The sequence below is a fragment of the Netta rufina genome (assembly GCF_964035555.1).
Source record: "Netta rufina genome assembly, chromosome: 12".
Taxonomy (NCBI): Eukaryota; Metazoa; Chordata; class Aves; order Anseriformes; family Anatidae; genus Netta; species Netta rufina.
Genome location: NC_140135.1, coordinates 11897948 through 11923581, shown reverse-complemented (window position 1 = coordinate 11923581; position 25634 = coordinate 11897948). Strand labels below are relative to the sequence as shown.

The window sequence follows — 25634 nt, the reverse complement described above, 5'->3', positions numbered from 1 at the left end:
ACATCTACCTCTCTGGACTATATGGACACACATATCATCTCCCAGGGCTGCTGCTCACCTTTTGCCTTCCGTGCCAGGTGCCCCCAAGCCGTGGCAGCACTTGGAAGCCCTTTCCCCTTCTTCTGCTCCTCAGGTTCTGAGACAGGTTCCCCCTGTGGCACACCCCTGCTGAAGCCTGTGATGCCTTTCTGTTGTGTTCTGCCAGCTGCTGACTGGAACTGCCTTTCTAATCCTCTTCCCACCCTGCCAGGTTAATCTGAGATTTGCCTGCCTAGCCTGTGAGGAATTAAAGAAGCTCCCTAATCAGGAGAGCCTCGTTCCTTCCGCAGCCTGAGAGCGTGCGGGGTCCCCTTCTCACGCAATATCCCTTTGACCCAGCCATGCCAGGAGCATTTCAGCGGAAGGAGCCCAGTTACACTGGCATGAGTTGGCAAGAGGCAGCGCTACCCTGTCCCCTGGAGAACGTGGAGGAACAGAACAGGGTTGGAAACAGAACATGGAGGACATACACAGAACAATACACGAAGGAAACAGAAGAGGGTACTTTATTGAGCCTGGTTTGCAGACACAAGCATTTCCCAAACACAGGGACAAGTTCCCACCAGGCCACAGCCCATCAAGTCCAAGACTCAATGAGATGCAGAGAGCTGGCCTAGGGAGAACCAATTCCCTCAGGGAGAGTGGTCCCAAATATTTACAGTAAATCCCAGTGGTTTCATTGCTCTCACAGGTGCAGTCTAATTCTTTCCTCAAACGTCAGCATGGGGATGAACACTTCCAGCCCTGCTCGTATGCACAAAGACCTGCTGCTCAGGCCGGGCCCGCTTCTCACTTCTCCATGAGGGACTCCAGCTGCTCCTGCAGAGACGTCATCTGGGAAGAGGGAGTAAGGTGTCACAGTAAGGCACAGCTGGGACTGCATTTCAAGCCCAAGCACTTTTGAGTTTCTGCGGATCTTCCACCTACACTAGTGGCTGCTTTGCCTACACACCGCAGGGAGCTGTGCCAGGGCAATGTGGGCCTGCTTTCAAGAACTCGATTGGCAAACAGCTGCCTTGCAGCCACCTCTGGGGCAGAACTGAGCACTGCCCTCACTGTGAAGCAACAGAGGGAATCTGGGAGTGGGAACTTCCTGCCCTGGTACCTGGCTGAAACTCCACAGAGCTGCCCAGGAAAATCTGCCAAGAACCCATAGCTGCTACCCTTCTTATATGTGGGTGCCAGTGGTTTTTCATGTCACGTTTTACACCCGACAGGGATGAGGTACAGCTCACACCTGACCTGTAACACTGGGCTTTGAAGCAGGTGGCACGGTACAATATTCAGAACTTTGTCAGAGGCCAGCCCTAGAACTGTCTTTAACAACTAAGCCTCGTGCCCCAGTCCTTTGTCCTCCACTGTGGGAGCTTACTCACCTGCTGCTTCTCTCGCTCCTCCTGCTGCTTGAATTCATCCAGCACAGCTTGGAGTCGGGTCTGCAGAGACAAACACACCAGACAACAATTACCAGTACATTCTCAGTTAATAGCTGCCAGTACAGTATGTCAAATGGTGCAGCAAACTCCGAACTGCACTGACTCTTATCTCCTGCAGTTTCACCTCCACAGGGAAATGCTGGAGAGTATGGTCACACCAAATTTATTTTTAACCCAGCATGCAAAGACGTGGATTTTCCAGGGCAGCAGCTGAATCTGCTGGATCTAATGGCAAGCCAGTTCTAAGCACAAGACTAGAAGAGCTCTCACCTTGAGGGCTAGATTCTCGACTTTCATGATAAGATCTTCCTGGCGCTTCCTCCTGTCCTGGGTCTCCTGGAGTTTACTCTTCAGGTTGTCAATCTGTTTCTGGATCCCCATGACTGGAAGAGAGAGTGAGCTGAGACCTACAGCAGCAGCAGAGGTTTTTACCCCTGTGATTTTGCAGCATTCTGCCACCCAATTCACCTATCTGGTTGGACCCCTCGTTCTCCTGCTGCTGCCCATCAGACTCATTCAGCTTGTCCTGCAGCTGCCTCTCCAAGTCCTCCTCGGTGTCCATAATGTTCAGGTCTTCATCATCGTGATGATCCCGCTCATCTTCATCCTCACTGCTGCTGCTGATGTCATTAAATATCTCCCGCAGCTCGTCATGTTCTGAAGGGTGCAAAAGGGAAGAGGAAAACCACGTGTGATGAACCACCCAGCACCCTGTGCCCACCAGGGAGGGACCTGTGAATACAGGGTGCCTGTCTCAACACTGCCCTCTCTCCTTCAGCCACTGCCACCCCAACTTGCTGCACCATGTGCAGTATGTTCTTTGCAGCTGGGATCTTTTTGCTATGGCAAACGGGTTCCCGTTTCAGCACTGTGACACACTGGCCCCTATTTACACCCAAGCCAACGCTGTTCAGCCTCCATTTGGGGAATCTCTGGTTAGGGCTTACCCCGCAGAGAACAGGCCCACCTGATTACTCAGGAGCTAGAAAGAAGGAAAAAACCTTCCCCACTGTACCCGAGGATCCGTGGCCTTGCTTATGTCCTGACATCCCTGGGGAGGAGATGTCCAGGCTCGTGAGTGAACCATGGTTGTCTACTTCTTTTGTTTCATCTTCAGCAATGACTTCCCAGCCTGACAGTAGGAACAGATGAGTCAAGGGAAAAAGAGGAGCATGAAAGGTGCAGTACAACGACAGAAAGGTAAAAACTGCAGGAGATCACTGCCCCCTCTGATAGGTACAGCCTTGCAGGTATGGATATCAACAACAAACCACCCCAGACCCCTTTTTTGAAGACCAGCCCTTTACTGTTATTTACATTCCTGTTTACCATGAAGAAACAATAAGCTTTGAAGAAGGCAAAGATAAAGCTCTAAAACTTTAGTGTCTCTCACGTGCTTATCTCCCAACCTCTCACACCCCCACGTGCAGCTGAGCTCACCTCTCCTCTCCACAACCCCCAGATCATGCATACTGCCTCGTTCCCAATTTGAGCTTTTTTTTTTTTTTTTTTTTTTTCTCTTAAAAGGATACGGACACTGACAGCTTCAGCATCTGTGCTCAGGAGACGCTTCACCTCTTTCTCCACATCAGGAGACTCAATGTACTGGGACAGAGAGGGGAAAGAGAACAGACAACCTGTTAGATGACTTGCACGGGTGAGCTCCCATCCTCAACCTCTGCATAGAGCCCTATCTCAAGCATCTCTTCTCTTATTCTTTCTGCTTGGTCTTTGCTCATGCTCCGCCCAAAAAGTAATTTATGCACCTCCAGAAAGCGATCCGTCTTTTTCTGCACAGAGCTCCCTGGTGGTTTCTATGCTCTCGCTTTTCTACCACTCTGGCACCCATCAATAGTGCTCATGAAATAGGACTTTCTTTCTGTGTACTGAAAGCGCTCAAGGTGTCATTCACTGATGGATGGTCAATTGCAATCCTTCCCATCTCACGCAAAAAGAGGTTTCATTTTTCACTTTTAAATTAGCCATGGATCTTAAGGCAGTGACATCTAATCTCTCCTGTGGGCTATGAGACCGTTTGAAATAATTTGTCTCCCAAATGTCATGCAAAATATCACTCCACCGTGTTCTCAGAAACTGCAAAGCAGAGAAGAACAGATCCTCCCCGCCTCACGGTGCTGCATCTCCCCAACACCTTTCCTGGCTTAAGCATTTCCACAGAGACAGAGCCTCTGAGCTCCATCTGTTGTCACTCCCCCAGCTGAAATAACAGTTATTCTATTTGTAGTGTTGCTTGTTGGGGATGTGAGCAGGCCATGCAGAGAGAGATTTCAGCTGGGAAAGCAAGAACAAGTGGTCTCATTTCCACACGACCCTTTCTCTTCTGTGAGCAGGAAGAGATGCGCTACAACAAAGCAACCACAAGAACAGAGTCCAGCAGTTCTCAGTATAGATCACGTTCCCACCATTTTGAAAAACATGGAAGAAGCTCTCGTGGAAGTGTTTAAAGCTACTAGCCTCCCTTCTCCCCCACCTCTGGCAAAGAAACATGTAAAGCTTTGTTAAGATGCTCTGTTTTCAGGACCAATAGTTACAGCTCTAATGTCCCTGCCTTCTGATCCCTTTGTTACTGCATCTCCACAGTGTGAGGGAGAAACAACTCACCTTCTTCTTAGCTGTCTTCCGGAATCGTCTCTTTCGTACATTTTTCAGGGGAAGAGTAACTGTGACAGAGGAAACAGATTGCATGTGTCAGGCAGATGGCCTAATGGGGGAGCTGGGTCTGCCAAACCCAACCTGCCAAGGGGGAGAAGTTCCCTTCAGGACTACAGAGAGCACTAAAAGCAGAGCAACAACACAGCCAGGACACGGCAGCGGTGAGTGCCCTGCACAGCTGTGGGGACACTGGGGTGGTGGGATGGAGGGGACTGGCAGAGCCTCTACTCACTGCCATGGTTCCAGATGAATTTCTTCTCTCTGTCCTTGTCTTTTTTCTTGTTTGCCTTGGGGTCAGTGCTCACAGTTTGCTCTTCCAAAGGGGGGTAGAGATCACCATCCACGGTGCAAACGAGCATCTGAAATCCCCACATAGTCACAAAGGTTGCTTATTGCAATGCAAGAACAAGAGGCTGTGAAAGCTTTTCTGGTAAATGGACAGTGACCACCTACTGCATGCAGCTAGCCAGAGGGATTCACAGGTATGGGGTATCAGAAATATGATGTCTGACACCCAGCTCAGTTTGTATCTAAACACACAACAAATTCTATGCTTCAAAAGAGGGATTTCCAACCACCAAGCAGAAGTAGGGAATTTTAAGCTGCCGATATCACAACACAGAAATTGGCCGCGTTATACCAGGTGCCAGGCTGCCAAAGCGTACGAGGGTTTTCCTGGAGAGGGGGGGCGAGCAAAGGAGCTGCTGGGGCAGGCAGGAAGAACAGCCCATACCTGGCAGATATCTGCTGTCTTATAGAAGGTCTTCTTATCGATGGTTTTTAAGCTTTCGATGATGCAGGGCAGATCCACCAGCTTGGCTGCCAGCGGCACCCGGTCAACGCGGACGATCCCATGGCGCCCATCGGCTGCGGGAAGAGACGGGGCAGGTCAGTGCTGCAGAGGAGCCTGCCCGGCTGCTGCCAAACAGCCAAAGCAGGCCACACACGAGTCCTGTGGACGATCAGCAGGGTTTTAGGGGGTGCACGCTCACCGTGCAGCTCGATGGTCAGCCTGTCCTTCAGGTTGACGCTCCCGGACTGCACCGCTCTGCGCACGGTGGAGGCGTACTCCTGGGGAGGGGGGGACACGGTCACAACAGGCCCACCCCAGCTTCACACCCAAATATCACCCCGGGGTGGAAAACCCTCTTCAAAAACCCCTCTGAACCTGCAACCCGCCCTCTGAGCACCCTGCACGGAGCACTCCTGAAGGGAGCGGGGCTGCACAGGGTGGCGGCCACCCCTCCTGCTCCCCCCACCGGCCCCCCCAAACCGCTTCTCCCGACCCCCGAGCCCCCACCGGCGGCAGCCTGAGCACGAACTGGCTCTCCAGCTCATGGGGGGCGTCGTCCTTGCTCTTGCTCATCCTCGCTGCCCAGCCCGGGGCCGTACGGAAGGGGCCGGCCCGGTGCAGCCGCCGCCGGCTCCCCGCTCCCCGCGGCCCCGCCGCTGCGTTCCGCCCGCTGCCGGGCCGCCATGGGGGGGGGGGAGGCGGCGGGCGGCCGGCCCGGCTTCTACCTGGGGCTGGGGCTCGCCCTGGCCTCCAGCGCCTTCATCGGAGGCAGCTTCGTGCTGAAGAAGAAGGGGCTGCTCCGCCTGGGCCGCCGCGGCCAAGCCAGGGCAGGTACCGGCGGCAGGGAGCGGGGGGAGACCCGGGGGGAACCGGGGGAGACCCCGGGGGGAGCCCTCGGGGGTCGCCGGGCCCGGCCCGCTCGGTTTGGGGTCGTCCGAGGCAAACCCGGGATGGTTTCGGTCGGTTCTGGGTCAAGGGGTGAGAGCACAGCGCGTTTTATCCCTGGTGTGGTTTTTGGCTCAAAGTGGAATTTCTCCCAGCCAAAAAGTGGCAAAAAGCGGTAAAAAAGTGGTGTTTCTGTGCCTGCTCGCGTGTTTCCTGGAGCTGCCGAGAAGCAGGGATAAAGTCTTTGGTACACGAACCTGTTCCTGCTGTCATGCCACGTCTGGGGCAGGCCAGCTTGCAACAAGGCCAGCAGGACACAGGGAGCCTCACGCTTAAAGCCTACCAGGCAGCTCCCACCCGCTTCTCAGAGGCATTTCTGGCAGCGTAACCGAGCCTTTTTATGTGGTTTCACCTGAATTTTCCCATTACTTTCTCCCCCAGGGCAAGGAGGACATGCGTACCTGCGAGAGTGGCTGTGGTGGGCAGGGCTGCTGTGCAGTAAGTACATGTAGCTGCTCCCAAACTGCAGCAGGATGCTTCAGGATGTGTTTGTCGCTTCACAATGTGTTTCCAGTTGCTTTCACGCTTTATTATGGTGATGGTTGTTGTTTAACGGCTGGATTTTTGTCTCTGGGGATGTTGCTGATCTAATCACTACTCTGCAATATTCTGAAGTTTCGTGCATCGCCAGGCTCCTCTGCCATGTAGGAATTGAGGAACTGGTCTGACTGGGTTGGGTTAAGCGCTTCTGAAATGGCCTGCCCGGACACCACAGTCAGATAACGCCGTGTCCAGCAGGGAGGGCGTACAGCACTTTCAGAGGTTCTACTGTACACTTTTCAAACGTGACATTAGTAAGTGATTACACTCAATTTACCCTGTAAAAAGCTGTAAAGCCTTTTCTAGGAGAAAAGATTAACTTAGAAATATGTCTAAACTCCTCTCGGCTTTAAGAAAACATAAATATTTTTATGTTGTTGCTGCTTAACTAGATAGCCACGTAGGACTAAGGATAACCACGTGTAACCACAAGCCTTCTCTTTCCAAGAAGGAAAGGCTTCTGCTGCTTCTTGCTGACACTGTCCTCTCCTGGTTGCACAACATACCTCAGAGAAACATGGGACACTTAGGTGGTGATCAAGGCTCTCGTCTCACTGCACTCAAGCTAGTGTTGTGCTGAATTGCTCCTCGCTTTGATGCTTACCTGTCAGAGTTTCTCTTGCAGTGGGAGTTGGAGAAGCAGCAAATTTTGCTGCCTATGCCTTTGCCCCTGCAACGCTGGTAACTCCGCTGGGTGCTCTAAGTGTCCTTGTTAGGTAAGCGGCCTCAGAAATATACCTTATCTTCCACCCTAAATGGTGGAAGCAGTTGCTCTGCTTTCCTCTGTCCCATCCCTCAGATACTCCATCCCTTGGCCTAAATGATATATATATATTTTTTAATTATTATTTTCCAGTGCAGTTCTCTCTTCCACCTTCCTGAATGAGCAGCTGAATGTTCACGGCAAGATTGGCTGCCTCCTAAGTATTCTGGGCTCCACGGTGATGGTAATCCATGCTCCCCAGGAAGAAGAGGTTTCCAGCCTGGAGTCAATGGCAGAAAAGCTGAAAGATCCAGGTACTTAAATAAAAGGGGCTCTGTCAACTTCAGGCTTGGAAATGACAGTAGAAGGTAGGATACAGCTTGGATAGGACTGAACTCCTCTGAAGCAGTTCTTTCTTATCCCACCACAACCTGCTGAGTTCAGCTAGTGCTTCCCAACCTTTCTGCTGCCGTCCTGCAGAGCTCTGCCCCCTCTTCTTTGGGGGTATCAGGCCCCACCTCTAATACTATAGACCCTGGTTGTGCCACAGACATCTGTATCCCTCTGACAGGCAGACTTGTGGGGCAGTGCTGATCAGCACTGTAAAGAACTGCTCGTGTCGGCAGCTTTTCTCAGGCTGGAGACCCCCTCTGCTTCCCAGCCCAGGTCCCTACAGCTAAAAAGAGGGACCGACAGGGCAGTTGCCTGCCTGTCCTCCGTCCCTACTTGCTGTTTAGTTACGTCTGTCACTGGTGCTACTGTTCTCCATTCTGACAGAGCCCTTAATTCTTCTTTCTCCAAAGGATTTATTGTGTTTGCTGTGTGTGTCCTGGTGAGCTCCCTTCTGCTTATCTTTGTGGCTGGACCCCGTTACGGACGGAGCAACGTCCTGGTTTATGTCTTGGTCTGCTCTGCCATCGGCTCGCTTTCTGTATCCTGTGTCAAAGGCTTGGGGATTGCCCTGAAAGAACTGTTTGCCGGGAAGCCCGTCCTGAAAGAACCGCTGGGCTGGGTGCTCCTGGTGTGCCTGGTGCTCTGCATCAGCGTCCAGATCAACTACCTGAACAAAGCCCTGGACATCTTCAACACGTCCGTGGTCACACCCATTTACTACGTGCTGTTCACCACAGCGGTCATGACTTGTTCTGCCATCCTCTTCAAGGAGTGGCAGCACATGGTGCTAGACAACATCATCGGCACCATCAGCGGCTTCCTCACCATCGTGTCCGGCATCTTCCTCCTGCACGCCTTCAGGGACGTGCCCTTCAGCCCCGACCTCCTGCCCCTCTTCCTGCAGCAAGGCAGGGCAGACTTGCGCACGTCGTGGAGGAGCGCAGACAGGCATCAGTCCTGCCAGCACCAGCCTCTTCTGCCCTCCGAGGACAAAGACTCTCAGAGTGCAGAAGAGGAAGAGGAGGAAGGTGAAAGCATGTGAGGAAGCCTCCGAAATGCTGGCTTTCTGCTCCCACCAGTGAGCAGCTCCTCTGGGCAAGGGTGAACTCGCTGCATCAGATGCTGCTAGTTATGGTGCTTGTGGGAGTCAGCAGTGACCTTCTACCTGCCTGGGGCACATGATCAGTGACTTCTCACTGCTGGGAGGCTGAGGGGGACAGCAGCCTCCTGCAGCTACAGACACAAGCTCTGGGAACAGCCCCACTGTCAGGATCTAGTGCCTCTTACCTGCTCTTTTATACGAAGAATCAATCCGCCCTTGTCAGGACACAGGCTTTGATTGTGCAGAGGTCTGCAGCACTAACACAGTGCTGACCCTTACTGAATGCAAAGGCCACATGATAGGGGAGGCCTCTGAGCATTTTTTTTTAAAGAATACTTAGAAGATTAACAGTTACAAAGTAATCTAACATGGTGCTAAGATTACATAGGGCCAGACAGCTGTCTTCTCTCCAAAGGTGAGGTAGCCAGAGTACTAATTCAAAAAATCTTCCGTAAAAGTACTCGTTCTGCTCACTCTGCTAGAATTTATTTACAGATTCACATCCAAGAACAGAATACAGCCAAAACTGGAAAACTTCAACGGTGCTGCCATGTGCTGCTGTGGCGCTTACAGGGGGAGCAACCTCTTTGTGCAATGTCTGTTGTGCAGGTTGATGAAGCACCTGCTTACAGTATTAAAAACAGATTATTTGTTACTGAGCTGCTATTGGTATGTTTGTACTGAGAGCTGGGCCAGCACTGAGAGGTACGAAGGATTGCAGCACTGCAAGAACAGCGTGGGTGCCCAAGAGAAATGCAAGGCAGGGACAGGAGGGGGAATGGCTCGTGGTTGAGAACAGGAGTGACCTAACGGTCTTTAGTTATTGAGGTAAACTTCTGAAAGATAACTAGATAGCTGCGCCCTTGCTTACACAGGTTTGTATACACGTAGCTCTATTTCACATGTGCTGAACTTATTTCCAGGAAGGCTGCTGGCTCCAAGACACCTGTGTTAGGCACCCCACATGCCCCGTCCAACCACCCACAGCATTGTTGTGTGCAGAACCAATTCACCAGGTTTTCTATAGGGCTCCAAGCCACCACAGGTTCATAAGGTGGGTCACTCCGTGCTTCCCAGAGCCATGCCCTATTGCTGAAACGCTACACTGTGTTTCGGAGGGTGGATTAGTAGCCGTTTGTTGTTTTTCCAGTTAAAAGCTCCACACCATTTCCTAGGGGCAAAAGTCCAGAAGACATGGCCACAGGCCTCCCTCCAGTGATCACAGATAAGGGTGCAGCTGGTTATAAAGTAGCTGGCTACATTTATTCTGCAATTTTAGTCTCTCTGAAGAAACTAGTCCCGTTCAGGAAAGCAGGTGTCGTTCCCGTTTGGGGAAGAGAAACAAAGGCCTCAAACATGAGGTTTGATTCATGGAACCAAATTCACTGAGCTACAAATCAGAATTCACAGCAGGCTGTCTAGTCAGAAGATAACTACTCCCCCTTCCCTTCTGATTTTGCAATAAATAGAATCACTGGGAATGAACAAAGTGGCCAGATTTTCATTTCCCAGCGATCTGAACAAAGGAGAACCTCATATTAAAAATTGACCCAGTTAACATTTATTACATCGTCTAGGGGAAAGCAGTGAACGGAGCAAGTCAGTTTTGAGAGAGCTGTGCTGCAATTTGAAACTTTGCCACTCGGCCGCATGAAGGACTTTACCCTGCAGAAGCCTTGAAATGTTTTCCAGTAGTGTTGCTGCCCGGGGTATTGCCTACACCCAGGAAGCTCTCCGGGCTGGGGGTGTCCGTGCTGGTGCAGTCCTGCTGCTCTCCTTCCAGTCACAGCGCGCGGCCATGGGAAGCGCGAGGCTCGTTAGCACCTAGCGAGGAAGCTGAGTCCTGCGCCACCAACGCGGGTGCAGCACCGTTTAAGGCAGCGGTCGCGGGCTCGCCTCGCCCTGCGGTAAGGTTCCCCTCAGCGCTGGGAGCAGCCCCGGGGTGAGCATCGCCACCCCTCCTTCTAGGCGTCCCCACCGCCCGGACCTCGTGCGCTGCATCCGCGTCCCGGTGCGAGGATCCTTCCCGGCGGCCGGGGACGGGAGCAGCACGACGCCGTGCGGAGGAGCAGCGTGCGTACCTGTGACGGGCTCTCATCCGGCTGCACCTTTCCCAAGACGATCTCCTAAACCCCCCAGAGGTGACCTGGGCTCGCTGGGGACGGCCGGCTCGCAGCGTGGAGCCGCACGGGGCGCGGCGCTCAGTCGGACAGGCTCTCCGAGAAGGCCGACTTGGACTTCTGCGTCTGCTCCAGCCGGTTGAGGATGAACTGGCTGGTGTCGATGAAGCGCTCCACGCAGTTGACGAAGCACGTCTCGGCACGGCTGTCCAGCTTCGGCCCCGGCTTGTCCATGCACTTCTCCTGCAGAGCGGAGCGGAGCGGGGGCCGCCCTTGGTTCTCGGGGGGCACCGCGACCCCGGGGGCATCCCCCGTGCTCGACGGGACCCCCCCCATTCCCCTTCATCCCCTTCACCCCCTTCACCCCCTTCACCCCCTTCATCTCCTTCACCCCCTTCATCGCCTTCACCCCCTTCATCCTCCTCCTCGTCCCCGCCGCCCCGCGCCGTACCCAGCACAGCTCGGTCATCTGGTGCACCAGCTGCTGGAAGCGCTGCTTCTGCGTCTCCACCTCGATGAAGCGCTGCAGCTGCGGGTCGGCCCCCCCCAGCCCGCCGCCTCCCGGCGCCTCCATGCCGCGACCTTCGCGTGGTGCCGCCGCCCGCCCCTTCCCTTCCTTTCCCTTCCTCCCCTTCCTCCCCCAGCCCCGGCCCCTTCCGCGAGCACTGCGCAGGCCCCGCCGCCATCTTATGGCGGGGCGGCAGGGAGGGAGGCGGGGAGGAGGAGCTGGGGGGGGCTTCGCGGCGCTGCCGCCGTTTATTGTGCACTGAGGGGGCTGTGGGGGTGATGGAAGGCGTCGTGGTGGTCGTGGTGATGGTGGTGGTGATGGTGGGGGAGCGGGGCCAGCCCGCCCGGCGCTCACGGCTCCTCGTCCGTGATGTCCAGGATGCCGGCCAGCAGCGCGGTGAACGTGGGGCGCTCCTCGGCTTTCTGTGGGGGCGACACGGCAGCCGTGGGGTGCTGCCCCGCCGCCCCCGGGGAGCTGCAGGTTTTGGGGGCATGGAGGTGCCTCACCTCGTGCCAGCAGCTGTACATGATGGCGTAGACCCGCTCCGACGCCTGCTGCGGGCGGTAGAGGCGCAGGCCCTGGATGACGTGCTCCGTCGTCTCGCTGTTGTTGAACCGCTCGTAGGGCATCTTCCCCAGAGAGTACACCTCCCACATCAGCACGCCTGTGGTGGCAAACGGGGGACACCTCAGGGCACGGCCACGTCTGTGCCTGATGTTGGTTTGTGGAGGAGCTCGCTGGTTTTGGGCCACCCCTGAGTGGTTAATGCTGCGCTCTTACCAAAAGCCCAGACGTCGGACTTGCTGCTGAACTTGCTGTACAGAAGCACTTCGGGAGGGGACCACCGAACTGGGAACTTTGTCCCCATGGAGCTCGTGTACTCATCGTCTAGAACATATCTGCAGCAGACAAACGGGTCAGGGCAGCCGTCCCTGGTTTCACTTGTCTGCATGCAACCAATCGACCCCAAAAGGAATCTACGGCTTTCAGAGTTTGTGCTCTGCGTGGGTTTGAGCAGGCGAAAGTGTCCCTTCGCAAACAAGCACGTGTTAGTCGAGGCTGGGGAAGGGCTCCAGTGACACAGCATCACAAGAGGCAGAACTGGGATGTGGGATGTGGCTGCAGCCAGGAGATTAGAGGCGGGGGAAAGAAGTGGCAAGAAGGGGGACGGGGATGAGGGAAGTAAGAAAGGGATGTTGGAAAGGGGAGAGGCGGAAGGTTGAGCCAGGTAGATGAAAGCTGGGAGAAAGCAGAGGAAAAGCGGAGCTGGAGAATGGTGGGGGGAGAAAGTGCAGGGGAGACTGGAGATGTAGAATTGAGACAGGAAAGTGACACAGACATGGCTACCGGACCTGGAAAGGCCAAAATCTGAGACTTTCACAATCCCTTGGTCATTCACCAAACAGTTGCGAGCAGCCTGTGGGTGGAGAGATGGAGGCAGTCACTGCTGTGCTGGGTCTGGCTGGGATGGAGGTAACTTTCCCTGCACTGGCCCAAACAGTGCTGTGCTCTGCACTGGGAGCGAGAACAGCACTGCTATCACACCAGTGTTTTGTCTACTGCTGAGCAGTGCTGGCACAGCACCAGGACTCCCTCCAACACCCCACAGAGCAGCACCGCAGTGGCAGTGCCAGCCAGAGGCCTGATGAACCAGGCTCAGCTTTTCATGAGGTTGAAGTTCCCCCTCTCTGCATCTGAGCCAGGGATGCTGCCTGATGCAAAGCCCTGCCCTATCCAAAATGCATTTCCAGTCCCCTGGAAAGCTGCCCAGCCCTGCCCTCTCTGCAATTGCTAGCTCACTGCGGAGCAGTGACTCCAGACGTGCCGTGGTGGGCACGCTGTCTGTGCTCAGGTGGGCAGGGAAGCTCAGGGAGATTCTGAAGAAGCAGCTGCAGAGTTGCCTATCCTCACGCTGAGCTAGCTGGACCCTGTCTAGGATGTGCTGTGGCTCCCACTGAGCTGGAGATGTGTCCTTCAGCCACATCCCTACCAGGTCTCGGTGCAGGAACTGCTTGGACTCCAGGTACTCCATAGCCTCACAGACGTCTTTGCACATCTCCAGCAGCTCGGCAGGCTGGAAGCGCCGCCGCGTTTCCCTTAGGAAGTTCAGGAGGCAGCCGTTGGCCATGTACTCAGTGATGATGAAGATGGGGCGCTGCTTCGTGCACACCCCGTAGAGCTGCACCAGCTTCTCGTGAGACAGGTTCCTGTGTTGGGGGCAAGAAGGGCACTCCTGAGCATCTGCAGGGCCAAGCCGCAAAAGCATCGCTGGGTAAGGAGAGGGAGAGTTTGGCAAAGTGCTCCTGCCCCAGCTGCCGGTGGAAAGCTCCGTGGCAAACGAGCACAAAAGGAGAAATCTCTCGCAGTGTGGGTGCATTTCAGTGTGCGAGGCTGCCCGGTGCTGTCCCCCCAAACCAGGCACCCTGACAGGACGCATCCTGCGCCCCCCTGGGGGCTGCTCACACTTACATCATGACTTTGGCTTCGTCGATAAACTCGTCCTCTGACATGGAGCCCTCCCTGATCATCTTGATGGCCACGTCGTACTGGCCTCTCCACTTGCCGTACTTCACCACGCCGAACTGCCCCGTCCCCAGTTCCTTCAGGAAGGTCAGGTCCTTGGGGTCAATCTCCCACGACCCTAGGACAGAGCGTGAGGGTGAGGGGGGTGCGGGTGCCCTCCCCGCAGCACGTTCCCGGTCATCTCATCTAGCTGGTCCAGGAGGAGCTCACAGACGCGTGCTGCCCCCCAAAAAATCACCCTGAAAAATCACAAGCACGCCTGAAAAACCATCAGGGAAAATCCCTAACGTGCAGGACCTGTTCCTCCAGGGGATGGGGAGCAAAGCAGCCTGCACGTCTCTCGGTACTGACCCCAGAGGGCCAGTGGGAGCAGGGAAGGGATCCCTGGGGATGCTGCAGGCCCTGCTGCGAGGGGACAGCCGGGATCCCAGCCCTGGCAGGTTACAGAAGGAAGGGAGCCCGTGCTGGGTGCCCCTCGGGCCCCACGGGCAGGGAAGCAGGAGGTAGCCCGGGGCAGCTTACCGTAGCCCAGGCCAGCTGTGGAAGGGGCACTTTTCCGGTGCTGTGACACGGGATGCTTCAGCCTGGATATGAGCCCTGAAACACAGGAAGGTGTCTGTAAAAGCACTGGTGGCCTCGCTCTGGCCCTGTCCTCTCTCTGAGACTGTCACAGCTTGGGAGATTCTTGTTCCAGCTTTCCCTGGGCTGCACCCTCCCCTCCTTTTGCCCTGCCTGAGAGGTGCTATCAGCTGGGAACCCATGCCGGTGGGTGGGTTACGAGGGATGTGTTCATGTTTTGCTTTTGTCCAGATCAATAAAAAGGAACAAGGTTGCTCCCAGCCTCCTGCAGCCTGGTTTACAGCCCACTGCCACAGGTGCTGGCGAGGGCTGCAGGCAGGAGAGCACAGGATTAATGAAAGATGTTGGTGGGGTGGGTGCAGAGGGGTGCTGGGTGGGTGCTGCCCCGCAGGAAGGCAGGGAAAAGGATGCTCAGGGGGATGTGAGGTCCCTGCGGCTGCAGATATGCCTGAGCAGAGATGTGTGAACGAGTTGTCTGAAGCTGCAGCTGGGCTGTCCCAGACCAGGGCGGGGGTCAGTGTGCACCCTGAGGGGGACAGAGCCAGCCCAGCTGGTGAAGGGCACTGGGTGCAGGTCCAGCTGCCAGCTCTGCCCGTGCCCACGGGCGCTCACCGGCAGAGTTGTGCTGATGGTACGTGATGAGCTCCGGGATGGTGTTGAAGAGGTGCTTTTCGGCCAGGTAGTACTGATTCTGCGGGGTGCAGCACACGACGTAGTGCCGGATCATGCCCTGGAGGTCTCTGGGGAGACAGCGTGCGGGGTTGGAGGGCGAGAGGTGCCCGGAGAGGCCCTCCCAGACAGGAACGAGCTATTCCTACATCCACTTACACAGAGGACTTGGCGTAGACGGACACAGTGTATTTCCCTGTCTTGCTGGTAGAGTCTCGGACAATGAAGCCCCCTTCCTTACCCTAAAAGAGAGAGAGGGGATGGGTATTTGTAAGGGGGTGATTGCAGGAGGTGGGACTTAAAATAGAGGGACAACCACAGCGTGTCTGGAAGTGGTGCAATGAGTTAAAGCAGTCCTGCTTCCAGCTCCTGCCCGGGGAACATCTACTGGTGTGTCCCCCAAGTCTTTTTGGGCCAGAGCTACCCAGCTCTGTCCTTGTCACCTGCAGTGGAAGGGCTGAGAGCAGCCCATGGAGGCCACGTGCATGGAGGACCCAGCCCCGCGAGCCAACGCTCACCTCCTGCTTCAGCAGCTGCTCCGCTTGGCTCCGGGTGATGTTCTTGGAGTACCACCTGGGGCAGGGACACAGCCGTCAGGGACGTGCCCCAGCCACCGCTGTCCCCAGTCCTGCTGACCCAGGACTGAACGTAGAAAGGCCCTGACCCAGCACAACTTGCCACGGCCCCGTGCCTTCCCTGACTCACTCAAAGATCTCCAGGGAATTGCTGGTTTCGGTGACGTAGTTGCTGGGGATGTATCCTTCCCTCCTGCAGGAGGAAAAGGGGACGGTCATGCACCGATGGAGGAGGTTCCTGCCCCAGAAAGCTGAGCAGAAAAGCTCAAAAACCTCAGCACGAAGCCTGCGGTGTTCATGCTTGGGGATGGCTGGTACCAGCACAGCCTGCTGTGTCTCCCTTCCCCTCCTCACGTGCCAGCTGGTGCAGGAGCCCAGCGTGCAGGCAGGCAGCCTGTCTGAGCCCGTGGAGCGAAGAACCAACCAGTCTGAGAGCCTGGGACCAGTCTGGGATCCCCAGTGCCGGGTGGGGGTCCCTGGGGCCACCCCAGGGATGACACTGGCACGGGACACAAGGTGCTGGAGCCCTTACCCGTTCTTGTCACGGGCTTTCCACCAGGGCAGGTGGCTCTCCTCCAGGATGAAGTACTCCTCGCCCTTCTGCAGCTGCAGGTCCTGCGCGTTCATCGGCAGGTAGTCGTACAGGGCCACCACCTTCTTCATCTCGCCCGCCGCGACGGGGGCTGGCTCGGGAGGCAGGGGCTTCATCACCATCTTCCCCAGGGAAAGGGAGAGCAGGGCACAGGGTGAGGCAGGCAGGCACGCTGTTCGCAGGCTGAGGCTGTCCCCAGGACTGGCCGGGTCAGCACAGTGTTTGTCTCAGCTCCCACACATAACTCCACCAAGATCGACCCACCCCACTGCTTTTATTGCAACAATTCCTCCTTGGAGGCGTCTTCCCCAAAGGTAAGTTTTTTCTCTGTACCTTTGGGTTTAACCCGTGACTCCCCCACCCTATATCAGGGTTTCTCTCTCTCCCTAGCTCCCCTGGGGGACCCTCAGGGGTGCGATCATTTGCCTTTCCTCTGGGTCTTTGGGCTCCATCCCCTGGTTCAAGCTCCTTCCCCTTCCATCTCTCTCCAGAGCCATGTCCCAGCCTGCAAACCTCTGAGCCACGCTCAGTGAGTGTGTTGGCTTTTCCCAGGCTGACCTCTCCTTCAACACCCACATTTTCTGGCCCTTACCTCGTCCTCCTCGGGAGTAGGGGGAAGAGGCTTCTTTGTTTTGCGATGTGACCGCCCAACTTTTAAACCTTCACAACACAAGAACCATGAAGGTGAGAGCTGTGTTGGGCAGCAGGGAGGTGCTCCCCGGGGCTGGGGCCAGGCAAGGGGAGGGTGCCCGGTGTCTTACTGCCGTTCCTGCTCTCCAGGATCTTGCAGCCCATGGCGTTCTTGGCGGTCTGGGAGCAGCACAGGTACTGGCCGTCGATCCAGAAGCAGGGGTGGTATTTCTGCACCAGGTCGCTGTTGTACCGGATCACTGTGGCAGAGGAGGGGAGATGTGTGTGACCCAGTGCTCCGTCCCCAGCCCGCTGCTGAGAGTTTTGTGCTCTCCCAGTGCAGACGATCAGCCCCAGTAAATCATTTCACCCGCTGCTCTGCCCCTGATACGCAGCCGTGTGGCCCTGCTGCTCGGGTTTCCCTCAGTGCACTGCTTTTGTCTCAGTGCCACGGCGATGCAAGCCCTGTGACACCAACCTCCTAGCGAGGGAGGGCCAGCCCTTTCCTCCCAGATTTGATCAAAGCTCTTTGGCAGCCCTACAAAGGGACACAAATGCGCTCGGAGCGCCAGCTCCCGCTGCGACCAGTCCTCCTGCCAGCTGAAATGTGCCCGGGGCTGTCGAGGCCTGTGCTCTGCAGCTCTTTTGAGGCCCAGTTTTCAAAAGCGATGGAGCTGGCTTGCCTGTGGGCAGAGCAGGATGCCGCCACCGTCCCCTGCCTGCTCGGGGACCTCCCTTGCTGGGTGGCTGCTCCCTCGCCAGGCTTCAGCAGCCGCAGCACCCCCCAGCTTGAGCAGGGAAGTGTGGCCGGGGCCGGCTGCTGGGGCAGAGCAGGGCTGGCATGAAATAACTGACTTCCCCGTTATCAGCCTGCTCTGCTTCCGCCTCGCTCGGGCAAACTTCCCCGTGTCAATTCGAGCAGCTAATCTAACCCCGGCAGCACGAAGCCGCAGGAGATACGCACGCATCGAGAGGCACACACGGGCAGCTCCATCAGATTTCGTCCGACCGCAAGCACCCCAGCCCCTCTGTTGCCTCAGCGTGCTCCCAGCTCGAGGGGAGAGCAGCCTTGCAGCTCAGCAGCAGCTCAGCAGCACCGTGCGAGGCTCGGGACGGGCTGGGAAACGCTCCCAGGCCCCCACTCAGGCTTTTCATCCTCGTTCCCTTCCTAAAGCACCTAGGGCTCTACCTCCCCCTCATGTGCCGGCGCAGCGGTGCGGCCACATCTGCCATTTCCTCCTGCCCTCAGCAACTTCTGAGGCTGCTCGAGCTGATTTGGAGCAGGTTTGTGGGAAGGCAAGGCGCCTCGCTCAGCGTGGCCGTGGTGCTGCAGGGATCGGCGGGCAGCAGAGGTGAGCGCCCAGCTCCTCGGGGGGCGGCTCGTGCCAACGCAGGGACGTTACCAACCCTGCACGTAGGGCACGGCCTCGTGACTGCGCTCGTCATGGGAGCAGCTTCTGATAGAGCTCGCTCTTCCGCAGATATGGGATAAAGTAACCACGAGGCAGCGAGCCCCCGGAAACCCAGAGTCTGAGTCACGCTGCACGCGCAGCCGGCGGCTCCCGATCGCTCGTACGGGGAGCCGGGGCGGCCCGGACTCACCGCTCTTCAGCTGGTGGATCCAGCGTTTGCGCAGCTCCTCCGTCGGGGAGAAGACGTAGAGGGGGCCCTCGTCGTACACCACCTGCGGGCAACACACGTCCACGGGGCTGGGGGCTCGTGGGGGTGGGAAATGGGGCAGCAGGGGCTCGCGGGCAGCCGGTGCAGAGCACGAGCCGTGCCGGTGTGCGCGGGCCCCATGGTGCTCGCGGGACCATGACAGGGAGGTTATAAATAAGCCCCCTCCCCCGAGACTTTCCACTTCCTTCTCTGACTTTCGGTGTGCTGGGGTGCCAGCGAGGGCGGGCAGCTGGGCTGGGGGCTGAGCGAGCAGCGGGCAGGGAGCATCCCTCCAGCATCGGCCAGGGAACCGAAAGCTGCGGGATGAAGCTCGGAGCTGCTTCCCATCGCCCCTTCAAGAGAGCTGCCCAATTCCAGCCTGCCCGGCGCGGGATACAGGCATCCCCAAAATGATGCTGTGCTTGTCCCCGTGTCCTCCTCGCTGTCCTCACCCCGGTGCAGTGCCAGCCCCTGGTCCCCCGCAGCCCCGCGGAGCAGGCTGGTGAAGGGGGCGTGACGAGGACTCACCTGGAAGGGGTAGGGGAACCGCTCGATGATGGAGATCTGCTCCATGTTGTTGTAATCCTCCCCCTTCTTCTGGAAGAGAGAGGCAGAGACGATCACTGTCCCCAGCTCCCGTCACCCCCAGGCCGGGCTGCTGCCCACCTCCCCAGCCAGAGGACGGGGGACACAAGCGGGGACCCTCACCGGGACCTGCCGCTCGGGGGGGGGGTTGTTTTCGGGCACCACCGTCTCCACGCAGGTGATCTTCTCGATGTCCACCGAGCCCTTCTTGCTGCCTCGGCGCTGCGAGAGACGGGCTGGCTTTGAGCAACCTCCAAGAGCTGCTGAGCCCCGGCCCTCGTCCCACCCCTCGTCCTGGCGAGGGACGGCCAGCGGCCCCGCGGACTCACCCCGCGCTCGAAGTCGTACTCGTAGTAGGACAGCTTGCTCTCCGTCAGCAGGAACAGGCGCTTCTTGAAGTTGAGGGGCGACGTCTTCTTCTTCTGCTGCGAGCGCTTCAGGAAGATGCTCTCCAGGATGACGCTGGCCATGTCGGCCACCCCGGCTGCCTCGACGCCGTGCTCCCCGGGGTGCTGCGTGCAGGGTGACACCGACACGGCGCTCGCTCAGCCGAAAACCTGCCCACGGCCAGACCTCACGCACGTTCGGGGTGTTTAGAGGGTGACCTCTGGCTGTCACTTCCCCCTCCAGGGGCCATGCCACGGACCCAGCCGCCCCCCGGCAGGCTCCAGCTCCAGCGGGGTGCCGGAGGGGTCCCCGCGGCTGGCTGGACGGAGAGGGAGGGAGCTGGGGAGGCTGTGAGAAACATCGCCTCGGGGAGGAGCGTGGAGCCCAGCAGCGACACCCAGCACCCTGCCTCCTCCCCTCGGCACCGCGGTGTTTGTGGGGGCCGTTTCCTCCCGCTGCTCACCCAGGCTCTGCCTGCTGTGGCCGTGCCGCCTTGGCAGCGCGTGAGGGCCAGCTGCGGGGACAGGATCCTAAAAGCTCAGGCTCTGAAGTCCTGAAAGCCCTAAAAGTCCTGGCCGAGAGCACAGGGTGGCCCTACAGCCACCTTCCCCTGTGCCCGTGGAGCTGCAGGAGCACGCAGACATCACTGAGCTCCCTGCCCCGTGTCAGCAGCTCTCAGTGGGGGCCAGGCTCCAAGCGCTGTCTCCAGCCAGCACCCAGAGGTGCCTGAATCCTCCTCAACCTCCCCAGGGATGTGTCCAGACATTTCCAACACCCCTCGAGGCTGTGACCAGCCCCGGTCCTGCCTGCACCTCGCGGGGGGCACGGAAACCTCCTGCTCCCCCTTCAGCTCTGCTTTGCTCCCTTCATCCCGGAGCAGCGGGGTCAAGCCCCGTGCTGCCCACCCGGGCACCAAACCCGCTCACGGCAGGGACCAAAGGTGCTGTGAGCGGCCCTGCTTGCTGGATCCTTTTGGGCTATTTGGGTGGTTTATACAGAACACCACAGAAATGCTGAATTTTCGGAGCCTCCCAGAAGAACCAGCAGCCTCTGGCTGAGCCGGGAATGGGGGTGAAGGGAATTGGGGCCGGGGCGGGTGCTTGTGGCGGGGGTGCTGAGCTGTGGGGGCGCGGGGAGCCTTACCTTGGGCCGCAGCAGCTGCGTCACCGCCAGCAGTGGGGGGCAGATGGGGCAGCTCCTCACCACGTCCTCTGAGACGGCGACAGCGGGCGGGGAAGGACGGTGAGCGCCACAGGGGGATGCCTCCATGTCCCCATGTCCCACCTGGGTCCCTGCCCGGCTCATCCCTGCCCGGCGGGGCTCACCTACCTCCCCACTCGGCCATCGCTGCCTCGTTGGGGCAGCCGAGGGGGCGAGTGGGTGGCTGTGAGCGTCCCCCCCCCCGTCCCCGTCCCCGGTGTGGTTTCCTGCCATTGTCACACCTCGGCCAGGCGTGCTCTGACACACACACACACCCCGTGCCTGGTGCTGTGGGGCCGTCCCGAGCTCTGCGCTGTGCCCCCCATCCCACCGGGCAGCCCGACGGCCACCATGGGTGGCCATGGGGCGGGCTGGGAACGTCCCTGTCGCTGTAGGGCAGAGGGGAAGGGGCCTGGGGTGTCCTTGCCCCCAAACCAGGGCTGGCGACACCAACCCCTCATTTCGGGCACAGCCCGGAGGGTGACAAAAACGAAGGTTGGGAGGGCGGAGGAGGGAACGTGGACGCAGCACCCCCACACCTCCCCAGCGCCCTGCCCCAGCACCACGAGCACCCATCCAGCGCCCCAACACCGTGCTCCAGCACAACCCCAAGCCCCCCAGCACCCCAAACCCCCCCAGCACCCCTCTCAGCGCGACCCCACGCCCCCCAGCACCTCCCCACTGCCCGACGGCGGAGGCGTGAGGCCGGGAGCCCTCGTGCCACCCTCGCCGGCTGTCCCTGTGCCACGCGGCAGTAGGGCCGTGTGTCCCCGGCACCCCACACTCACCGAGCCCTACAGCCAGCCCTACAGCCGGCCGGGGTCCCGCTGCGTCCGCTGCCCCGCGCCCGCCCCGAGCGGCCCAGCCCCGCGGCTCGGCTCGGGTCGGGGCGGCTGGGACACGACGCAGGGATGGTGGGGTCGGCCGCGCAGGGAGGAAGGACGCGGCCGGCCAACCCCACCCTTTCGGTTCCCCTTTTTTTTTTTTTTTTTTTTTTTTGGGGTTTCTCACTCAGAGCAGCAGCTGCGTTTCCTCCTGGAGATGGCCGGGGCCAGCTCCGCGGGGCCAGCAGCAGCAGCAGGGCGGCCGCACGGAGGGGTGGCGGGGCTGGATTTGGGGTCTGGGAGAAGGGGCTGAGGGTGGTGGCATGGGGCTGGGGTGTGGGGCTGGGATTTGGGGTGGGCAGAGGGGTGACATGCACGAACAGCAGGCGGGGGCCTCCTCCTGCCCACCTTGTCCCTGCACCCCATGTCCCTGGCCACCCATGTCCCCATGCACCCTGCACCCCATGTCCCCATGTCCTCTTGCCCCATATCCCCACACCCCATGGCCCTATGTCCCTGAACCCCATGTCCCTATGGTCCTATGTCCCCATATCCTTGCATGCCATGGCCCTATGTCCCCATATCCCTACACCCCATGACCCTATGTCCCCATGTCCCTGTACCCAATGTCCCCATGGCCCTAAGTCCCCATATCCCTGCACCCAATGTCCCTATGTCCCCATGTCCCTGTAACCCATGTCCCCATATCTCCATATCCCTGCACCCCATGTCCTTATGCCCCCATGTCCCTGTACCCCATGTCCCTATGGCCCTATATCCCCAGATCCCTGTACCCCATGTCCCTATGTCCTCATGTCCCCATATCGCTGCACACCATGTCCCCATGTCCCCATGTCCCCATGTCCCTGCACCCCATATCCCTTTGCCCCCATGTCCCCATATCCCCCCGCCCCCGCCCCCTCCCTCCAGCAGGGGGCGCTCTCTCCCCGCTCCCCTCCTCTCTATGGTTCCCCCCCCTCTCCCATCTCCTTCCGCTTCCGGCTCGCTCCTTCTCCTCGGGTGCCGCCGCCAAGATGGTGGGTGCGGGAGGCCGGGGGCGGGGGGCCCGGCTCCATCCGCCGCCATCCGCCCCCGCCGCGCCTCGGAGCGGCCGCGGGGGGCCCTGCCCGTGCTGGGGGCCGCTCGGGGAAGCGGCGGCGGGGGGAGGCGGCGGGCGCGGGGCCTGTCCCGGCGGGATGGGGATGGGGTTTGTGGGGGGGGGAGGCCAGGCCAGGCCAGGCCAGGCCGTGCTGACCGCCGGGCCTCTCCCCGCTGCCGCAGGTGAACGTGCCCAAGACCCGCCGGACCTACTGCAAGAAGTGCGGCAAGCACCAGCCGCACAAGGTCACGCAGTACAAGAAGGGCAAGGACTCGCTGTACGCCCAGGGTGAGCCCAGGGGCGGCTGGGGTGGGAGCGGGGCTGCTGCTGGGCGGCTGGGGGCTGAGGTTGGCAGCTGGTGCGTTCGCGTGGCTGGGGTGCGTGTGTTTGGCTGTTGCCTCAATGTGCTCGTTTCCCCCTGTAGGCAAGAGGCGCTACGATAGGAAGCAGAGCGGCTATGGCGGCCAGACGAAGCCCATCTTCCGCAAGAAGGTCAGTGCGGCTTCTCTGAGCCGTGACATCTTCACAGCCCTCACGCCCTGCTGAAGCAGGACACATCTGCCTCCTCGGCCGCGGGCTGGGTGTGTGCTCGAGCAGTGCTACAGCAGCTCTGCACTCGTAGTGGTGTCTAGGGAGTGTAAGAACACAGTTCCCACCCCTGTCTGCTGTTTGCCCCAGCTGCTCTGTCTCATTGAGATGTTCCTTGATCATGCTGGAGTGATGCAGCCTGTGTTTGTGGAGCAGCTGCTGCAGAGATCCTGCTGCTTGAGGACAACACGGCCTTAATGGGGGTGGTGCTTTTAATGAAAGGAGTGTTTTCCCCCTTGCTAAAGGATACGATAAAGGGAAAGAAAGCCTGCTGTTAGCTTTCCAGATGTTCTCGAAGCGTTGGTAGTTTGTCTTTGGAACTTGTTTTCCAGGCCTGTGAGGCTCTGCACAGCCAGGCTGCCTTCACTGGCAAGGGTACAATGGGGTGAAGAGTTCCCAGCTCCTGGGGGTACTGCAGAACGCAGAATGCTTTCCTTGCAGGCTGCTCTCCAAAGAAATTGGTATCACTGAGCCAGCAAATCACAGCTGCTGTTCTCCTGAGAGTCTCAAAGCAGCAGTGGAAAGCGTGGTGCGTTCTGTTAGCAGTGCATTAGAGCGATGTGCTGCTGCCATCCTCCCTCTGCAGGTTGCGGGGTACCTGGAAGTGTAGACCTCCTGCGTGTTTCCCCTCTGCGTGCCCCTTCTGCTAGGAGATGGGGGACAAAAACCTTGAAATTTACAGCAGGGAAGCAAAACCTGACAGATTTATAGAAGTTCTTGTGCAAACTGTGTAGCTGTGCTTACAGAGCCACTTGGCGAGCTGCTGGGAAGCCCTGGTGTTCTGCTGGAGGCTTCCAGGAAGGAAGAAAAAAGGGTGGTGTTTTTTTTAAGCTGGGAGAGTTGGCAGGAGATGCTCCTGCAAGCAGGGTACCCGAAGCAGCAGCACTGCTCCCAGCTTGGCACCCCTCTGCACGCTGCCGTCCCCGTTTGTTTCCCTCCAGCCAGCGCTGTGGGGGTGAGCAGCTGGGGTTTGTCACTAGGCTGCGGCTCTGTCCCGCTGCTCCAGCGGCCTCACAGCTTTGGGTTCTTCCCTCCGCAGCCTTCCGAGCAGCAGCTCTCTTGTCAGTAGCTGCAGGTCTGCGTTCAGCACGTCACATCACTGCTCCTGCAGGGGAAGGTTTGCCAGCTTTCGGGTGTTTCTTCTGGTGGGCGCTCTGCCAAGCTCCCTGAATGCTGCTGGGGCTGTCATCCTGCGCCCTGAACAAGGGGCTGCTCCTCGGTGCTTTCTAAACACAAAACACCACAGCAGGTGAAGGCACGGATCACTAAGTTCTCTTACTGGTGTTCTAAGGTACCTCGCTGTGTTTAACAGAGGCGGCCCAGCTGCGTTGCTGGTTTCCTCTTTATATTTGAGGAATCAGCTGGTGAATCTAAAGCAGTGCAGGTAACGGGCTGCCCCAGGAGTGGCTGTCACCTGCTTCTGGGCACTTCTCACCCATACCCGCTGCTCTGCTCCTCCCAGGCCAAGACCACGAAGAAAATCGTGCTGAGGCTGGAGTGCGTGGAGCCCAACTGCAGGTCCAAGCGGATGCTGGCGATTAAGAGGTGCAAGCACTTTGAGCTGGGAGGAGACAAGAAGAGAAAGGTACGTTGGGGTACCCCGAATGTTGGGGTACCCCGAATGTTGGGGTGCCCCCAACGGCTGGTACGGCGGAGGGTGAGGACGGGCTGTGGGAGAGCACTGTCAGAGCTGGGGGAGGGTGAGATGCAGTGGAGTAAACTCGCTGTCTCTTCCTTTTTGCAGGGCCAGGTGATCCAGTTCTAAGCCCCATCCCCCAGCTTGGACTGTATTAAAGGAATTGGAAGAGATCTGTTGTTTGTCTGTCTGTCTCCTGCTTTTGGTGGGGAGGGACTTGCGAGTACCTTAACCCAGCTGGAAGGCGTTCCGAACAAAGCTGAGCAGTTGGATTTGATGGTTTAGGAAGGGTTTTGAAGAAACCTTGCCCATGGCTGGCACCTCCTCAGGGTGTTCCAAGAGGTACATAAAGCATGGCTGAGCCCAAGGCTCTGCAGATTGGTGCACCAGCAACATCTCTGGGGGTGCTCCTCGGGCTGACACGAGGACCTCTGGCAGAACGCTGCCTTCAGCAGGGCTGCTTCTAAACTTGCAGCTTGTCTCCTGTAAATAGTTCGTGCCTCCATCACAGCAGTTGTGTTTTAGGAGTACTTTAAGCCTCTGCGGTGAGCCTGAATTGTTGGTAGGTGAAGCAGTATTTGGGAAAAGGCTTTAAAGTGCCTGTTGCAGTTGTGTAGCTCCCCAATAGGCTTTTTTTAAGTGCTTGACCTGGAGGGGAGGCAGGCGAGATTCCTTGCAGCAGTGATGTTGGGATTTTTTTGACCCAGGAAGAACTGGGGTAACTTGAGCTCCCCTGAGCAGCCCTCACGCTTCTCACAAGCAGCTGGGCTGTGCTGCAGCCAGCGGCTAGCACCAGGGGCTGTGTTTGAGGAAGCATCCTCTGCACCGCCAGGCAG

General features: G+C 58.3%; 5 protein-coding genes across 8 annotated transcripts; 2 read left to right on the top strand and 3 right to left on the bottom strand.

Annotated features, from left to right (window-relative positions):
- Positions 1 to 528: 528 nt before the first annotated feature.
- On the bottom strand, positions 529 to 5615 carry TAF7L (TATA-box binding protein associated factor 7 like). Its single transcript, XM_084294367.1, has 11 exons — positions 5449 to 5615; positions 5141 to 5219; positions 4882 to 5015; positions 4381 to 4507; positions 4098 to 4156; positions 3008 to 3080; positions 2491 to 2607; positions 1944 to 2132; positions 1746 to 1858; positions 1416 to 1475; positions 529 to 873 (listed from the first exon to the last, which is right to left on the bottom strand). The coding sequence occupies exons 1-11, from the start codon at positions 5512 to 5514 to the stop codon at positions 829 to 831; spliced, it is 1062 nt and encodes a 353-aa protein (XP_084150493.1). The 5' UTR covers positions 5515 to 5615; the 3' UTR covers positions 529 to 828.
- Positions 5551 to 10034, top strand: LOC311214003 (magnesium transporter NIPA2-like). The gene is made up of 5 exons (XM_084294366.1): positions 5551 to 5772; positions 6268 to 6324; positions 7052 to 7142; positions 7283 to 7443; positions 7933 to 10034. The coding sequence occupies exons 1-5, from the start codon at positions 5625 to 5627 to the stop codon at positions 8562 to 8564; spliced, it is 1089 nt and encodes a 362-aa protein (XP_084150492.1). The 5' UTR covers positions 5551 to 5624; the 3' UTR covers positions 8565 to 10034.
- A 128-nt stretch (positions 10035 to 10162) lies between these two features.
- Positions 10163 to 11350, bottom strand: TIMM8A (translocase of inner mitochondrial membrane 8A). Of its 2 annotated transcripts, XR_014618813.1 has the most exons (3): positions 11196 to 11350; positions 10706 to 10987; positions 10163 to 10526 (listed from the first exon to the last, which is right to left on the bottom strand). XR_014618813.1 is itself a non-coding variant. In XM_084294368.1 (2 exons), the coding sequence occupies exons 1-2, from the start codon at positions 11316 to 11318 to the stop codon at positions 10826 to 10828; spliced, it is 285 nt and encodes a 94-aa protein (XP_084150494.1). In that variant the 5' UTR covers positions 11319 to 11350; the 3' UTR covers positions 10163 to 10825. The 2 variants fall into 2 exon arrangements, 1 of the variants encoding a protein (XP_084150494.1); XM_084294368.1 differs by having other exon boundaries at positions 10163 to 10987.
- A 131-nt stretch (positions 11351 to 11481) lies between these two features.
- On the bottom strand, positions 11482 to 21571 carry BTK (Bruton tyrosine kinase). Of its 3 annotated transcripts, none has more exons than XM_084293902.1 (20): positions 21440 to 21571; positions 20595 to 20662; positions 19394 to 19576; positions 19188 to 19286; positions 19008 to 19076; positions 18423 to 18504; positions 16952 to 17080; positions 16783 to 16850; positions 16131 to 16312; positions 15729 to 15791; positions 15542 to 15596; positions 15183 to 15265; positions 14967 to 15094; positions 14298 to 14372; positions 13722 to 13893; positions 13243 to 13459; positions 12605 to 12669; positions 12033 to 12151; positions 11759 to 11916; positions 11482 to 11674 (listed from the first exon to the last, which is right to left on the bottom strand). In XM_084293902.1, exons 3-20 carry the CDS (start codon positions 19532 to 19534, stop codon positions 11603 to 11605), a joined length of 1977 nt encoding a protein of 658 aa, XP_084150028.1. In that variant the 5' UTR covers positions 19535 to 19576; positions 20595 to 20662; positions 21440 to 21571; the 3' UTR covers positions 11482 to 11602. The 3 variants fall into 3 exon arrangements, with proteins under 3 accessions (XP_084150028.1, XP_084150027.1, XP_084150026.1); XM_084293901.1 differs by having other exon boundaries at positions 19008 to 19073; positions 21440 to 21499; XM_084293900.1 differs by lacking the exon at positions 21440 to 21571 and having other exon boundaries at positions 19394 to 19621; positions 20595 to 20638.
- Positions 21572 to 22471: 900 nt separating this feature from the next.
- Positions 22472 to 24971, top strand: RPL36A (ribosomal protein L36a). Its single transcript, XM_084294030.1, has 5 exons — positions 22472 to 22512; positions 22757 to 22862; positions 22999 to 23066; positions 24625 to 24747; positions 24907 to 24971. The coding sequence occupies exons 1-5, from the start codon at positions 22510 to 22512 to the stop codon at positions 24925 to 24927; spliced, it is 321 nt and encodes a 106-aa protein (XP_084150156.1). The 5' UTR covers positions 22472 to 22509; the 3' UTR covers positions 24928 to 24971.
- Positions 24972 to 25634: the final 663 nt, after the last annotated feature.

Excerpts from the sequence above, each read along its gene's own strand:
- TAF7L (XM_084294367.1), bottom strand. The coding sequence starts at position 5,514 with ATGAGCAAGAGCAAGGACGACGCCCCCCATGAGCTGGAGAGCCAGTTC. Across the intron at positions 2,608-3,007 it reads TGCTGAAGCTGTCAGTGTCC|GCTGGGAAGTCATTGCTGAA; the intron begins GTATCCTTTTAA and ends TCCTACTGTCAG. Across the intron at positions 1,476-1,745 it reads TCGAGAATCTAGCCCTCAAG|ACCCGACTCCAAGCTGTGCT; the intron begins GTGAGAGCTCTT and ends TTGTCTCTGCAG.
- LOC311214003 (XM_084294366.1), top strand. The coding sequence starts at position 5,625 with ATGGGGGGGGGGGAGGCGGCGGGCGGCCGGCCCGGCTTCTACCTGGGG. Across the intron at positions 5,773-6,267 it reads CCGCGGCCAAGCCAGGGCAG|GGCAAGGAGGACATGCGTAC; the intron begins GTACCGGCGGCA and ends TTTCTCCCCCAG. Across the intron at positions 6,325-7,051 it reads GTGGGCAGGGCTGCTGTGCA|TGGGAGTTGGAGAAGCAGCA; the intron begins GTAAGTACATGT and ends TTTCTCTTGCAG.
- TIMM8A (XM_084294368.1), bottom strand. The coding sequence starts at position 11,318 with ATGGAGGCGCCGGGAGGCGGCGGGCTGGGGGGGGCCGACCCGCAGCTG. Across the intron at positions 10,988-11,195 it reads AGATGACCGAGCTGTGCTGG|GAGAAGTGCATGGACAAGCC; the intron begins GTACGGCGCGGG and ends TCCGCTCTGCAG.
- BTK (XM_084293902.1), bottom strand. The coding sequence starts at position 19,534 with ATGGCCAGCGTCATCCTGGAGAGCATCTTCCTGAAGCGCTCGCAGCAG. Across the intron at positions 14,373-14,966 it reads CCATCAGCACAACTCTGCCG|GGCTCATATCCAGGCTGAAG; the intron begins GTGAGCGCCCGT and ends CCTGTGTTTCAG. Across the intron at positions 12,152-12,604 it reads TCAGATTTTGGCCTTTCCAG|ATATGTTCTAGACGATGAGT; the intron begins GTCCGGTAGCCA and ends TGTCTGCTGCAG.
- RPL36A (XM_084294030.1), top strand. Across the intron at positions 22,863-22,998 it reads GGACTCGCTGTACGCCCAGG|GCAAGAGGCGCTACGATAGG; the intron begins GTGAGCCCAGGG and ends TTCCCCCTGTAG. Across the intron at positions 23,067-24,624 it reads AGCCCATCTTCCGCAAGAAG|GCCAAGACCACGAAGAAAAT; the intron begins GTCAGTGCGGCT and ends TGCTCCTCCCAG.